This window comes from Drosophila takahashii, chromosome 3R (genome assembly GCF_030179915.1).
Source record: "Drosophila takahashii strain IR98-3 E-12201 chromosome 3R, DtakHiC1v2, whole genome shotgun sequence".
NCBI lineage: Eukaryota > Metazoa > Arthropoda > Insecta > Diptera > Drosophilidae > Drosophila > Drosophila takahashii.
Genome location: NC_091681.1, coordinates 14,209,690 through 14,225,930, shown reverse-complemented (window position 1 = coordinate 14,225,930; position 16,241 = coordinate 14,209,690). Strand labels below are relative to the sequence as shown.

Genomic DNA, 16,241 nt, shown 5'->3' with positions numbered 1-16,241 from the left:
TTTTCGGACATTTTTCGGACATTTTCGCCCAAAAATGCCAGCCAAGACAGTTGGGCAACAGAAGAAGAGTAAGAAGACGACTTGCCAAGAAAAATACAAGTAAAATGCCCGCACGTCTCTGGAGCAAAGCTTTTTGCTTGAAATAATATGTGTGTTTTTACTTTTATTTCTATTTCTTTTTCTTGGTTTGTTTTTTCTGAGCCCGAGCAACATGAGCAGTTTTTGGGCATGGCCACGAGTGTCTTGACTTATTTTTGGCTCTTTCAAACGCACACAATCGCAGAGATAGAGTGAGACATGTTTGCCCACATTCAAATCGCTTTTCAAGGTTACGTTTTGCCGCCGTTTTGCTTCCCGCATTTTCAAGACAACATTTCTGTCTTTTTTTCGATTGATTTTTTTTTTTGGGAGCTCTAAGTACAGCGAGTACTTGTGACTCTCGAGTTAATTACGAACAACTAACTCGAAATTGATTGTTGAGAATCAACTGATAAAGAGGCCGAGATTCAATCCGATCCGAGCTTGAGCTGAGGTCAAACTTCAACTCGAGTTGTCGTTTGTTTAGTGCTTTTTTGAATAATCATTATGACTGGCATTGAACTGAATACATTGCTCTGTGTGGGTTTGGTTTTGGTTTGGTTTGTAGACAGCTTTTCAGCGATTAGCAAATGTTAATATTGATGGAAAAGTGTGTGCGTGAGTTTCCAAGAGAGAGAACAACAAACCAAGAGGCGACCTTGAAACGCTAGATAAACCCAGTTGACAAGACGTTAATTGTCGCGTTGCCGTTGCCTAACATTAATATCGGAATATTACGCATACGCAGTGTGTGACTGTGTGCAAACAGAGCTAATAAAGCTCCTGGCAAATACCGAATGAGATAAACCCTATAATTACCAAATGCACACGCTAATTACCAAGGTCAACAGAACGGAAAAAAAACAGAAACAGAAACAGATACACTTAACGTACAGAAGCTCTGCTGAAGCTGAAAGGCTGGCTGCTGATGGAGTTGATGGCTGTATCCTGGATCCTGTTGCTGCTGCATCATCATGGCGGGCGGACTGAGCGACGTGGACGAGTTGGAGGTGGTGCTACGGGCAAACAACATGCTGCTGGCCAAAATAGCCAAAAAAAACTAACGAAAACACTGGCTAAATTGTGGCGCGTTGGCTGGGAATTTCGTATGGAAAACGATCGACAGCGAGCGAGCGAGCGCACGAAACGAACGACCAAACCGCACTGAAGAATTCCGTTCGACGCGAAGACGGAGCCGCGACTCAAGCATAGAGTTTGCCAGAGAGCCGGAGAATTGTAAATGGAATTGGAGAATCTACAAGCGAGAGAGATCCTATCCCGCCGAGAGAGAGCGAGGTTCATGAGTCAGAGTGTACGATCATGGGCAGATGATGATGATGATGATGTCTCTGTATATATGATCTAATGCTGCCCCGCTGATTGCCTCACTTCGCTCCATGTCACTCGGTTCATTATCAACGGAGAGACAGACGGAAAGGGAGAAAGAGAGAGGGAAATCAGGGGCGGAGACACGAGTGGGGGGCGTGTGTCGAAAATAGAAACTGCTGTGGCAACATGTGATACGGAATGAGCCAACGTGATAAGCCCAGCGGCGGAAAGAGTGAACGTGTCACGTTTTCACCCTCGAATCAATAAGCATTCAATGGGCAAATTAAGCTCTATATGCCAGGCGATCCATAAATGACAACTGCAAGTAGGGGGTGGGATCCTACGAGTCTGATTTAAAGCAATTCCGAATATTTTAGCTGCCAAATTGGCTTCGTGGCAGAGCTTTAATGGCTCGGATCAAGGAAAAGTAAATTGTACAATAAAAAATACACGCGAATTCTTTAGGAAATGAGGAATTTAACAGTATCCTCATCAGAGCAAGTGGAATTAACTTGAAATATCAAGATTTGTTATAGAATTTAACAATATTCTCATCAGAGCAAGTGGAATAAACTTGGAGTATCCAGATTTTTTATTTTTCTAAATTATTTAAGAGGACTGACTGACCGACCCACGCTGCGTATGCGTAATTAGAGGGCTTGGAAGACCTCTGACCCCATTATCAGAGGAAGCCCGGCTTGTCCTAATCACTGGCCCCAAAAGAGTAGCCCCTCGAGCTATTAGTATGCCACTCGAGATGCTCTACAAGTGCAGTCACACCAAATGCCTGGCCACTCGAGCCGCAAACAATGGAATGCACCTAAGAATAAGGTAACCCAAAAACACGCGCCGCAGAGATACCACAGTTCAGATTGTGGCCGAAAAAAGCAGTGAGAGTGCGAAGGAAGAGAGAGCGAACAGCCCTTAGGCAGTAAACGCACTTGAGATTTGGCCAGGCAACAGCAGCCAAGCTGCCAGGATATGCAGCTAGTTGCACAGGACCCACCACTCAAGGACGTTGCTGCTGCGGCTGCTGCGGCGGCTGCAATGGCGCCAAATGCTGCAGTGCAGCTGAATGGCCGCCGAGTTTCGAGTTCGAGTCGTCCTGCTGCTACTGCGCAGGACCTTTCCTAGGCGAAACGAATTGAAACCAAGGGAAAAAAAAGACCGAGCCAGCGACCACAGGCTCACAGATACACGTACGCACCCGCATTGTCATCAAAGTAGGTCAACCGCTTGCCATGCTGTCAACGTTTTCCGAGAGCAGCAGCCCAGCTTAGCTCTTCTTTGCTCTCTTCTCGGCTCTCTCACGGCGAAACACTCTATGCTACAGTACACACACCCCCTACTATTCGCACGCTTTTCCAGCTGCCCTGCCAGCACTGATTACATAAGCCCCACTACCCAGTACCGAGTACCCAATACTGACCCACCGCCCCGTTTTTCCTCAATTTTACTGCATTTCCTTTGCAGCAGCCCCAGCAACTGACGCATTTCTAGTCGGGGCTACACGGGAAATAATAAACCTGAGATATCCAAGGAACAACTTATCTTAAGCAATTTACACGAAAACGTGACTGAAAAGAACTTAAATTGAAAAACAGATATTATATCGCCCTAAAATGTAGAAAAATTAATAATTTAAATATCACTGTAAGCTGCTTTTTCTCCGTGTATCTCCAACACTTAATTTTTCTCTCTCTCTCCCTCCCAGACTATTCAGAAATTCAACCATGACAGCCATAAATAACAAGAAAAACTGAAAAAATTAAATAGATATTAAACAAAACAAATGACTGTCAAGGCAGCTAAGCAAATAAATTGCCAGAGAACTAATAAAGCGACGTGGGTAAATAGCCAAACCTATACGAGACACGGACCTGTTCTGTGTCCAAATCCAGAGAAAGACAGCCTCAGTGGCTAATTAATTACAAATGCCCAGCTGTACACACACACGTAATGTATCTATGCGTTTATCTGGGCTCATCCATAATAGTGCCTAATGTTTGAATGGAGAGTCCCCAAACAGCTGATAAAATGGTATCTGTTTTTGAAGACAACCCATAAACTATGGATCATCTTAAATGGATGGAATATGGAAATATAGAAATTATTCATATTTACCTATCTAACAAACTTGAACTTACTCGAACAGAACTTCCGCATTCCAATCAACGAATTAAAACTTGAGAATTTTGATGCAGCATCAAGATAACACATGAATTTGGGCGAATTTTCTCTAGATTTTTTTTGTATTTCTCTAACGTATTCCACATAGCCTGCTTCTGCTGAATGAAAACTAAACGAAGACTACTACATATTTTCCAATTGACAGTAAGAAACTCGAAAACGTGTTTACGTTTCTGCCTCAATCCGTCTAAATATCAAAAGCCAGCGGGGGCGACAGGCCGACTCTAACATTTACACCTTCTGCTATTTTTGTTGCTATGACGACAGGTACTTCGATTGCGTAGTGGCTGCTCACCTTGGAGCTCGCCAGCTGGTTTTTTTTGAGCCGAACAAATCATGCAAAGCAACTAGTTAATAGCTCGTGGTCAGACGGACAGACAACAGACAGCATATGGATATGGGTTTGGTTTGGTTTGGTTTGGCAATGGAGCTTACGGATTACGGACTGCAAAGATCGGAGGAGGAGCTTCTTCTTTCAAATGCTAATCTTTGTGACACACTCAACTCAATAGCAAGTGCAGGCTGTTCAAATGCCACTCTATGGAGAAGCTCAGGGACGGAGTGGCTAGCACTTGTATCTAATTGCAGGCCATTGATGAAGCTGCAGGAGATTTCAGGCGGAGGTCATTCCGAAAATTGGGTCAAACTGGGCCCACAATGTCTCGGCGCCAAATCCTGCGCAAAGATTCAGCCGCCAGCCAGATGCCAGTTGTCATTTAGTTCTGTTTCTTGTTTTTTTTGGGTGTACGATATACGAGTGATGTACCCACGGGGCGTATACGCCATATCTGGCTTAATTACGAATCAAAGTCTGTGCCTGTTCGGTTGCAAAACTGACATCGAACGTATTGGGGGCAAACTGCAAATGAATTTCTCGTGCTGATTAATTGAAACTTAACAAATAACAACAACAACAGGAACAACAACAAGAGCGACAAACGACAAAAAAGCAACGAAATCATAGATACTGGGTATAATACACACATGTATGTAGTATAGTAGTAGTATATCGGGGGGTTTGGGATATATATTGCGGTGGTAACAACAACATGACCATATAACAAAGAAGGGAAACGGCACGATCGGCAAAAAAGTTAGGCAAACAAATTCAATGAGTTATTTATACGCTTCGGAGATAAAGAGCATTGGATAGATAGATAACGAACGAGAGATAGATATAGACAGATATATAGACAGAGAAAGAGAGAGATAAGGAGAGTAGAGTAGAGGAGAGAGCACGATAATGGGGATATGGAAGAGCGATTTGAGATATTTTTCAGTTTCTTTCCTTCTGCTGGCGGAATGAATTGGGATTCGATTTTGATTTGAATTTGAATTTGATTCGAAATTTGATTCGGAACTTGATTTGGAATTTGATTTGGATATTGATTTGGATTTGGATTGGATTTTGGTCAACTTACCGGAACTGAAATGTGAGCGTTTAGTTTGTTCATTTTCCGGATCGGAATCGAGTGGCCTTTTGCGTGAGTCGCCGATTTCAGGACTTGGACATGTCTCCATGGTAGCGTCTTCGGCCATTTTTAACTGAATGTTGCTGGTTTTGGTTATCGACTTTGACTGATGATTGCTTTAGCTTTAGCTTTTGCTTTGGGTTTCTGTTACTGTTACTGTTACTGTAGATGTTTCTGGTACTGTTTACTGTTCTGTTTCTATGTCTCGTTGGAGTATTTCTTTTTCGATTTGATTTGATTGGATTGGATTGGTTTGGATTGGCTTGGATTTGATTGGATTGATTCGGTATTGATTCGGTATTGATTCGCTTTTGGTTTTTTGGTTAAACGACAACGAAACGTTCGATGTTTGGTAATGAGGCGTCTGTTTAGCTTGGTATTATTTGGTTTTTGGCTTGCTTGGTATTGTTTCTGGTATTTCTGTTTGGTTTTTTTGGTGCGTGCGAGAGCGAAAGAGCGATAGAGCGAGCGAGCGAACGAACGATCAAACGAGCGCAGGATGCGTCAGTCAGTGTCCTTCAAGTCCTGTGAGTAGTCCTTAGTCCTCGTCGTCGTCCTCGTCCAATGGATGCAATTCGATTCGATGCGATGCCTTATCGGGGGGGATCCGCCACTGGCATCTGAGAGATTGATGGGCTATGTGGATGAGGTCCTTGGTCCTTGGGTGCGCTACTAATGCTGCGACTCATGCACACACATGGAGTTACAGCTATCGATCGCTCTCAGTGACAGTGACAGTTCGTGAACGTCGCTATATATGCATATGCACATAAACTCTTTATGATTCTTCTAGATTTCAGTTTTCATTTCATTTATATTGTTTTATTTTTATTTTTTTTATTGTGGTTTTGTGGTGGAATGTGCGAGTTTTGTTTTTTGTAAACGTTTATATGAAAAAAGAAAAAGAAAAAAATATTTATGAGTGAATTATGCAGCAATAATAAATATACATACAGTAAACATTTAGGCAATATATAGGTATGTACTTCGCATTAAACTTGTAGATATAGATACAGTTGTCAGAGTGGCAATGCATTTCTCGAGTAGTAAAACACACATAGGTGAGTAACATTTAGATAGAAAGGTACAAACATTTGAGTTGATTCTATTTGAGTTGAGTTGAATTGATTTGTTTTGTTGCTCTTTCGACTTAAAAGAATATATTTACAAAATGAGCGCAAGGCAGCTCTTGTGAGAGTGGGCGAAAAAGGGGGCGGGATTTTCGGGGGTGGACCGGGCGGATCTTTCAAAAGCGTGGATTGTGTAAGGCATTCACATATCAAAACGGTTCGGGGCAGGCAGATGGGGGGGAGTTTCAGATAGATTGGTTTGAAGCAAGCTTGTGAACGTTGAGCATGTGGAATGATAAAAAGCAGACGACAGCATGAATTACAGGAATCCATAGAAATAGTTTTGAAAGCAGGCCCCCTATAAGAAAGGATCCCATGTGGGGAAATGAGGTTAGAAGGACTGAGAAAACTCTGTATCTAAATGTACGCTCTAAAATTAGGATCTTATTTCTATCTATGGAAAGCATTAGTTTAGTTTCATTTAAAGAAGTCGGGTAAATAAGGTCAGAAAAAATATATCCCTTAATGAAATCTCTGTTTTCTGTAACAAAGTCTTAACTTCTACTAACTTATAACTCCCTTACACAACCTAGGTTATCGTTAATTTAGGTTCCAAATAATCATACCAAAATCACGATCCTAAAAATAACTCCCCAAACACTAAGTTTATGAATTGTTAATTCAAATTCGTTCCACCTAAAAGCTATCCAAACAAGTCCCTCCCCATGAAACAGTATTAGTTAGTTATGAATACCTGAGCCAGTTTTTGTTTTTTTTTTCATAAACATGGCAATGAAAATGAACCCAACTTGCAACTCAATTATGCATGAGATGTTTTATTTTATTATGATTTCATTGCTAATTAAAAATGCGCCGACACAAAAACCGAAGCGCGACCAACAAAAGCAACAAAAAGAAAATCTGCAGCAACGACAGACGACGCGCATTTATTTGTTTAAAATGGCGTTTAATTATACAAACATTTTTATATATTTTATTTCGGTTTCTAGTGCTGTTGGGGCTCAAGTGTGCGTTTGTTGTGTTGGTGTGTGTATTCGATTTGACTGCGAACGACCTTGACCATTGAATAAGTTTATTTCGTTTTTTTTTTAAGCGAACACAAAGCAAAATGAGCAATAAATCGAAGAGATGGCAAAGCCACCGACGGACGTTCAATGCTAAGCAAAAGCGACCAGATACATAGATACACGGCGCAATGCGTACTATTAGATACTGGTTTGCAATTGTATGGCCTGCGCTGCACAGAGAGAAAAAATTTACATGTAAATAATTTTAAAATTTCTTGAGGTTTTGTAACTCTTTCAAAAATATCTATACCACTATTAATCCAGTTTAAATGACTTTTTATGCCAGCAAAGGTTGCATACTTGAACAAATCTTTACATAATCAAAATATTTAATTGTCCATTTCAACTACTCTTTTTTGTCCAGTGTAATCACGGCACCTGTCGTCAGCAACGCAGCACCGAGAACAAAACAGGTAGGTCGCACAAATTTGCATTTACTTAAGAAATTAGTGGGGCTACAAATACGAAAAGCAAGAAACTAAAGATCGATTTAGCAGTGGCACGGGATGCGGCGTGCTGTAGAACGGGTTTTCGATTGATGCGATGCGATTCGATGCGAGAGAACCAGTTGCTTTTGCGCCTCGGCTTGGCATTTGAGTTTTTCAATTAATTCACTTAATGCTTTTCGGTCGACTATTTGTTTTATTTCGCTAACGCTCGTAGAAGAATTCCCATTCGAGGCGAGCGGCTCGAAAAATGGCGTCAGTTGGATGTCTAAACAAAAGTCGCATTATAAATGCGACAACTTGGCAATCAAATTTCAGGCTCAGGCCGAATGTTGGTCCCAAATCTCCGAGAAGTGAGCCGCCGCCCCCATTTGAAAGTCCCCAGAGATGCCCCATGCCACATGGCAGGCAAACACGCAAAGTGCTCGACATTTTTGTGCACTTTTTCTGTGTCCTTGAAAACTGCAGCGGGCCAAATGAGACTGGGGAAAATTCGCAAAGAGAAAAAAAGACTTTTCTTTCTTTTTTTTGCTTAGAAGCCATGAACACAACAACGAGAAAACGTCATTGATGCACTCAAGCCGAAAATGTGTTAATGGTGATGAATTGGAAACAGCTGCAGCATGAAATTCACTCTCCAATCAGCCCAAGGATATTCCGGCGACGGAATTATAATCATTTGAAACCGTTCGAACGGCGAAAGTGGGCGCAGAGAAGTGGGGGAGTGCCTTGAAACAGGTTGCATATACATATATACTTGGGATTGTGTGTATCAAATGTGTTATCTAACTTCTAGGCGCAAGTTGGAATACATATTGGAACAGCTTTCGCTATGGGGAACATGGTATGTGTACAGAACGAATCATTCACCCTTTGCGGTATCCAGAACTCGAGGAAAGGAAGCCTGCAAGAACCGATTTCTGCTCTCACTTCCCGGTTTATCATCAAAGTTCTTATGTGGAACAGAAAGAAACGCCTGGCATATGGAAAAATATTCCATTTACCCAGCCACTCGTAGTCGTATGCTTACATACATAGGGCCAACTTATCTCCCTGTCGGACTCACAGTTATCACTCGAGCGGAGACGACGGCGATAAGGTTTATTTTCGTTACTTTTTTTCGGTTTGTCGATAAGGCGGTCGGGCCAGAGACGTAGATAGCGAAAGCCAAGCGATGGGGTTCCTTGTGAGACCGAATCAATCAAAGGGGGAACCCAGAGCCCCTGGGCATTCGTATGATATTATGACTTTTCGTGAGCTACTTGTTTGCAGGCGAACGAGAAGTGAGAAGACAGAATATGGAATAGAATGGGCATGACATCAGAAGTTTGGAGCGAAGTTTGAAAAGTATTTTCGACTCGAAGTTCGAACTATAGATGGGTGGTTTTTCTCTACTTTTTTAAAGGGGGACGACACGCGACCCGCATCTCATTGTCGGCGAGTAAGATTTATGTTTTGTTGCCTAATTGAAAGGCCTGTGTTGTTTGCATGTGCTGCTGCCCGATAAGCAGTTCTTGAGCGCCTCTTAAATGTACATATAGTACGTATATGCATAGAAGTCCCTGCTCGGGCGCCATGTATACGTAGGGAAAAACACTTTTTGGAGCTGGGGGGGTTTTTGGGATCGGGGGGAACCACTTTGTGGGGCTCTCAAATAACAAACTGTCAGTGGCGATGATGATTCCCAGCACTTAACGACACGACACTCACTTGAGACTTGTACAATTCCAAATTGAAACTTCTGAAACAACGCACACTTCTGCGACGACAGTGCGCGAGTACGTGAAAATCGAATACAACTAAATTCAAAAACTGAAAACAATTAAAAACGAAATGGGTTTCCGAGGCGGGCAGGCCAAAGTATCTACGAGATTCAAACACTTGCCAGTGAGAGAGAGAGCGAGGGAGAGAGCCTGTCCAAAGCGATAGTCGGTGGAGGGAGGGGGACAAGGAGAAGGAGAGAGCATGTGGGAGAGGAGAGTGAGAGTATCTGGCAGATACTTTATCTACAAACTGTCGAGTTTGCAAGTGTTTGCTCAGCCGTTTTCAGAGCTCTCTCGACTTCATGTGTATGTGTAGTCATACTCTTATCAGTAAATAGTTTACGCTATGTGCTGCACTTTGCTCGCTCGCCCTCTCCCTCTCTCCATCGCTCGATCCCACTCCCACTGTCGTTCGCTTAATTGTTTTGTTTTTGTTGACTCGGCCGTGTCTCAGACGCCTCGACGCTGATAAAACTTTAAGTTTTGGCCATCTTCGGATCTTAAGAGCACTCTCCAAAATACTAACCATTAAACTGAGAAACTATCTGTTGATAAACTGATTAAAAACACTAACTTTAAGTTTGGAAGAAAAAAAACAGAAGGATTATTAAGAGTAATATTCCATTCAATATTTATTTTTTGAAAAAAAAAACAGGAGAAATATTAAAAGTAATATTCTATTTAATATTTATTACAAAATATGTAAAAATAACAAACTAACAGAAAACAAAATAATTTTATCGATTTTAAAGATTTTGAGATCTTAGAAATTTCTTGCGTTTTTTACATTTTCTTTAAGATTGAGAATTAATCCAAAAGTGTCGGAAGAATGTATCATTTTGTTTAGAAAATATGAAAAAATATAAATTTTCTATTAATAAAATTTAAATAGTTAGATATATTATGGTCTCATTAATTTCAAAGTGTTTTTTAAAGAAATTTCTAAATTTTCCCAACTTTAAAATACATTTTTTTAAGAGTGTGTATAACTAAGCCACAAGTGCCGGCGATAACCTCTTTCGAGGGCCCGAAATCCCCGGCTCATTTGTTGGGCCATCGTCTTTGTTTGTTCAATTCAGGCTCATTTATCGTCTTTTCATAGGCTCAGCACACAAATCCGCTGACAGCAGTTTTGTATCTATCAGCGAGTGTGTGTATTTGTGTATCTTTATCTCGCCGTTTTGACAAATATCATGTGCGATAAATCTTTGCCTGCTCCTCAAGGAAACGGGCATCCTCAGTTTTTGATGACAAAGGCCAAAGGCAATTTATCCCGACATTTCCGAAGCAACATTGACATTGCTAATCTGAGAATGTTTCATTTGTTTGGCTTGTCAGCGAGTCTTCGAGTTTGGAAAAGGCTTTTCCACAGCGGGGGACAATGATGTTGAAAAATTGATATATAGTGGGTGAGTAATGGCCTCGAAAGGGGAGAGCGATCGCCTACGATCAGGTGGCGATACAAAATGGTGACTCACTCGAGAACCGGACCTGTTCGAGTCGTGACTAAATTCTGGACTTCAAAAAGCTAAGCTCAAACTAAGGCCCCAATGAGTAAATCGGATTTACTAAATTCAATGACACTTGTCATAGGGCTGCAATCCCAGTGTTATGTGCTCATCAATCTCCCAATGGTGTCATCAGATAAAACGATATGCCACTCAGTTTGGCTGTTCACTTGTTAAAAGTCATATGGCATATACGTATATCTGCCGGCTGTAATCTAACCCAACGGACAAGTCCTTTACAACGAAATGGCCTAATCACGACCGGCAACTCTTGGCTCAAATCAAAGCCATCCGAGCGCACACCAAACAATTGCCCCAAATTCATAATTGCAGTCAGCCCAAATGGGTTGACAACACAGGTCTATCTATATATATCCCCTATATTATGTATAGAAATCGGGGCAGGAGAGTTGGGCATCCGGAAAGTACCGAAAAATGGGGCAACAAAAATAAAATCAAAAGGAACAATGGCGCAGGCGGATAAGTGTGGGTCACTCAGCCTGGCGGTTTGGATAACTGTCCAGAGTCACTGGGTTTTTACCGCCCCCCCCCCCCTTCCTCCCCCCTTAAGGATAAAGAGGGGGCGTGGCACTGGGAACTCGGTGGAGCTTAGCATTAGCGGAAGTTGACAAAGGAGGCAAAATGAAGGCAACATCGACACGAATGCAAATACAACAAAGGCGCAAATGTCATAAGCCATAAAGAAGATGGAGGCACATACATACTTCATATATACAAATGGAATAAGAGGACTGTGAAGGAGGGCAAACTCCTTATAGCCAGACTTTATTATGAGCAGCAGGCAGGACTTTAAAGCCGCCGGCAAGGACATCGCTGGCACAAAAAGGTAAACACGACGACGCATATTTAACCAGCTGGTAAATGTGAATGAGGACACCGCGGATGAGAGGCTGATGTGAACTGAAAGCTGAATGCTCCGGGCAGGAAAATAAAGCCAAAAAAAGAAGCCCGAGTGGGAGGAAGTGGGCGAGGTGCGACCTCATTGACTTTGGCGGCACGTTTCTTTCTTTTTTTTTTTGGATGAGTCGACTTGGCTGTCGTCGTCTTCTGTCAAATGAGTTTTCGCCCCTATGTTTGCCCCTGTCCAGTAGTTTGCTTTTGGTGCGTTTTTCCTCGGGAGCGGGACGGAAAAAAGGGAAAACTTTTGCCGCATATGTAAGCAGCGGGGCAGGCGTATGTACAATTATTGGTTGTTGCTCTGCTTGTTCTTCCTGTTGCCTCGCATGCCACATGAAAAATGAAAGCGAAAATCAATAACGAGGCACGCGATACGAAAGGACCGCCCACTGACCCCCAGGATGCGGATCGAACAAAGGTCCAAGGGGGTCGAGGGGGTGGCAACCGGGAGAAAAAGGGTTTCCCCATTGTTGGCTAACAAACATCGCCGTTGTCTACGCAAGCTGGCTAAGTACCCGAGTGCAAAACGAAAAAAAAGAGCGTGTTTGTCGTTGGCGCCTGGAAAACCCCCGCCAGGAAAACCCCCTCAATTCCGAATCCCTGCTCTCCAGCGTCTTGCCTTTTGTGCGCATAATTTATGCTCATTGCGAGCCAGAAAGAACCCCACATCCCACTTCATACCCCAGAGCAACCATCAAACCAGCCCATATTTGCTGCTTTTTACGAGCCACATTTTTTAAGGGTAGCTCCAGGATGTCACCGAGCTTGCCACTCATTCGGCACAGAGAGAAAAATAATACCTGATTTGAAATAGTTTAGAATCCCTTTTAATCTGTACTAATTAATTCGTTATTATAATTGCATAATATAAAAGATTAAATCAAAAAGAATTCTTTGAAAAAAATATACGAATTAATCCTATTAAAAATTAACAAGTTCTTTTAAAATAGTAAATAATGAAATACATTTTATCTTTAAATATTGCTTTAATATTCGAATTTCTAAATAATCTGTACTAAATAATAATGATCAAAAAGGATTCATTGAAAATTATTATATGAATTAAAGCCTGTTGATAATTAACAAGTTTTTTTGGAATAACAATTTGTTATTAATTTTGTTATTATATATTTCAATTTCTTTAAGCTGTTTTCTGAAAAAAATTTTCTTAAAACCCTGAACTGTAAGGGCATTAAACCCTCGACCACTTTAGTTTTTCCCTGCCTTTGGTGGAGTGGAGTAAGCTGCTTTTGGATTTCGGCTTTAGATTTCGTTGACTCGGCTCAGAGTTCTCTCTTTTGTTTAGCCCATATTTGATATGTACGAGTTCATGATGTGTGCTGCGTGTGTTTGTTATAAATATCAGACGAGCGAGCGCCTATTTGTGTCGAGTCAACAGAAAATCAGGCAGGAGTCAAAGCTGGAGGAAGCACAGCTGGTGGGTTTTGGTTGTGTTTTTTAGCTGCCAGCCCGTGTAATTATAATTATTAATGAGTAAAGCAAATGAAATTAGAATTTCACATTAGCGCTGATTATGTGCGTTGCATAATGGAGTATACGTTGCGTATACGCAACGTGTTCCTAGCCCATCGACGTGTTACCACCATCAAATGCAGCAGCCACCGTCTGTCTATAAATATGAATTTATCTGTAAAGTGCATATAAATAAATATATAGCCACATTTATCTGTACATCTACATGGCCATATACTATATTTAGTCGTACACTCCAAAAATGCTGCGCTTTTCCCCGTGACTTCTTTCATTTTTTTCTCTCTCTCTCTCTTGGCTTTCCATGGTATTTTCGTGGCATAAATGGGTGAAGGTTAAGCAACGTAATATGGCCAAATATAAATACTGGCTATGGCCCTATGAGAATCTACATTGGAGAGAAGAAAAAAGAGGAACACACATCCATTTCCATCCAAGGTGGGGAAAATATGCAACGCTGAGCCAAGCGAAATCCGCAGAGAGACACGGACGGCGAATGCCGGGGCTTCCCATGAAAACAAAATCAAAAGCTCACAATTAGGCCAAGAGACAGCAGCAGCAGCAGCAGCAACAACAAAGGCGTAAAGGCAGACATGCAGCTGGTGTGAGTATCTGTGTGAGTCTATATGTAAATTACTTGGGGGCAGCGAAGCCAAACTGCGAAACTATGTCGCTAGGTCGCTCGTCAATATGGTTTGGTATGGGTTTGGGTTGGTTTGCTTGGGGGGAGGGGATTGGCAGCCGCAGCAGCGATTCCAATCAAATCGAATTCGTGTTTGCAGGTGCCTCAGCCAAGGTGCGTCTATGAATTATCCATAAATAAAGGCGAAGGCAGAAGCAGAAGGCAGAAGGCAGTCAAATGGCAACACGACAGCCACAAAAGACTAAGTCAAACACAAAGAACTTATGGCAAGTCGAAGTAAACAAGTGAGCAGGTCGATGGGCGGATTCTCTCGATTCCCCTCAATTCTCCACTCCCCTTTTCCATCCCGAATTCCTCCCCCAGGTCCTCAGGCATGCTCAAGTGTTCTGACCTGGTGTTACGGTTGCCTGGTTAGCTGCCATAAACGTGTCAATGGTTTCCCCCATCTAATGAACCACTTTGGGGGAAATTGGAAAATCGGAAAATCTTCGAATAATTAATGCCTCAAATGTAGAAATGTTAGGAAGGGATAGTTTAACTTGAAAAACCTAGAATAGTCTGAAATAAAAAGATTCTACATTATTTTACCTTTTTAAATTAAGTCGTATTTTTATGAAGACCATATATCATCTTTTCCCCACTACACAGTGCTCTTAAAATGACAGATCTAATTTAAGGCAAATACCTCTATATATAGAAGATCTTGTTTCTTGGCCTCGAGTCAACTTGTGGCCAGCTTTTTGCCCCAAGGAAAGCCCCATCTGTGATTACTTTTCATTTTCAATATGGCACAAGTCAAAGAGAAATATTAAATCAAATTACTTGACAACCCTAGCTGACAATGAAACAAATATTTGTTGGTGTGCTTTATTTTTGGCATTTTAATTAAAAATTGCCCCAGTTGTTGGCGAGCCAGGCGACAGTTTTTGTACTACGACTACTGCTGCTGCACTTTGCCAGGCCAACAACGGTTTTTATGCTTTGCAGCTAAGGCAGAAGAAAAGGCAGAAGCTCTTTTGGCAGCCAGAATGGCCGAAAGAGATGGCTACAGAGAGGCGGAAAGAGAGAGAGAGAGCGAGCGAGCCAAGAGATGGCGACAAACAGCGTCCCAATTTAGCCAGAATCGATGCTGGCAGGCGACAATGTAATTCATTCGCCAGCCCCCTTGGCTTTTGGGCCCTTTCCACCCTTTAAACCTATTTGTACATATGTTGCAGCTACAACAGCAACAGCACGGCAGCAACATGATGCAGAATCAGTGATGCGAAAGGTTTAAATAGATCTGGAGGCGGAAATAGGTGCGCGAATTCTTTAGAGTCCGAAACAAATGTGCCTTTCTGTACCATTTGAAAGCTAATAAACTTTAACTATATATTTTGATGCCTTTTTTATATTTATAGGTTGAGATATTACCAAAAAAAACTTGACTAGATACTACGCATCCCTGGCGACAACAACATGGTTTCGCTTGAGCTACGGAATGCACATCGTTTTGCCATCCTCACCTGCAAAATGAATTGCCAGACCTACATTGCCGTCTCTTTCTTTCACCCTATCTGCCTCTCTCTCGCCGATTCTTATTATGGCTATTATGTATTTTGCTTGGCAGAAAATTCTTCAAGATTATTGCTTATTGTTATTGCTTAGCCCTCCTTTGTTTTCACTTATTGCTGATGGCTTGTTTCTGTTTTGCTTTTCTGTTTGCTTTGCTCATTTTGCTGCTTTGTAAATTGTTACGTCATTCGAGGCAGAGACATTTCATTAACAGTAATTCAATTGAAGACGCCCGAGTAAAAAATACTTGTATTTTTTTTTTGTTTCCATAATTACAAATGCAAGTAATTTGTTGTGGTGTGCTTTTTTGTTTTCACTCGATGACGCGCTGTGAACTTGAACGGCGTCAAAGTCGATGGATGGGTAATTGTTTTTACTGCGGCTCTACCTCCAATAGCTTTCAATTGATGCAGCCAATTAACTGAGGCGGCAATTACCGCCCAGTCGATGGTTTGCCAAGCGATATGCCCAGGCATTGGTGGCAATTAAAAATTCGTTGAATATGTATGGACACGGCACGGCAAGGTCGAGAAGTTGGGGGGGTTTTACCAGGTGGATTAGAGATGATCAAAAGCTAAACAACAGGTCTGACCCCATTAGCTGATTAATAAAAAAAATATTATTGGAAACCTAAAGATGCTGATTATCGGCAAGGAATACTTTACAGACGTTTTGTACAGTGAACAACTAA

At 41.8% G+C, this 16,241-nt stretch overlaps 1 protein-coding gene across 7 annotated transcripts in view; it reads right to left on the bottom strand.

Annotated features, from left to right (window-relative positions):
* The window catches only part of ps (RNA-binding protein Nova-1-like protein passilla), a 36,033-nt gene that overhangs the window by 15,589 nt on the left and 4,203 nt on the right, over window positions 1-16,241 (bottom strand). For 2 of the 7 annotated variants that reach the window (XM_017155441.3, XM_017155448.3), the window contains exon 3: window positions 5,019-5,858. In XM_017155441.3, the coding sequence (XP_017010930.1) occupies window positions 5,019-5,136 (118 nt within the window). In that variant the 5' untranslated portion in view covers window positions 5,137-5,858. Of the gene's footprint in view, window positions 1-972; window positions 1,232-3,531; window positions 3,713-5,018; window positions 5,859-16,241 lie in introns of those variants that run through there. The other 5 variants (XM_070216219.1, XM_017155450.3, XM_017155440.3 and 2 more) reach the window with 4 other exon arrangements.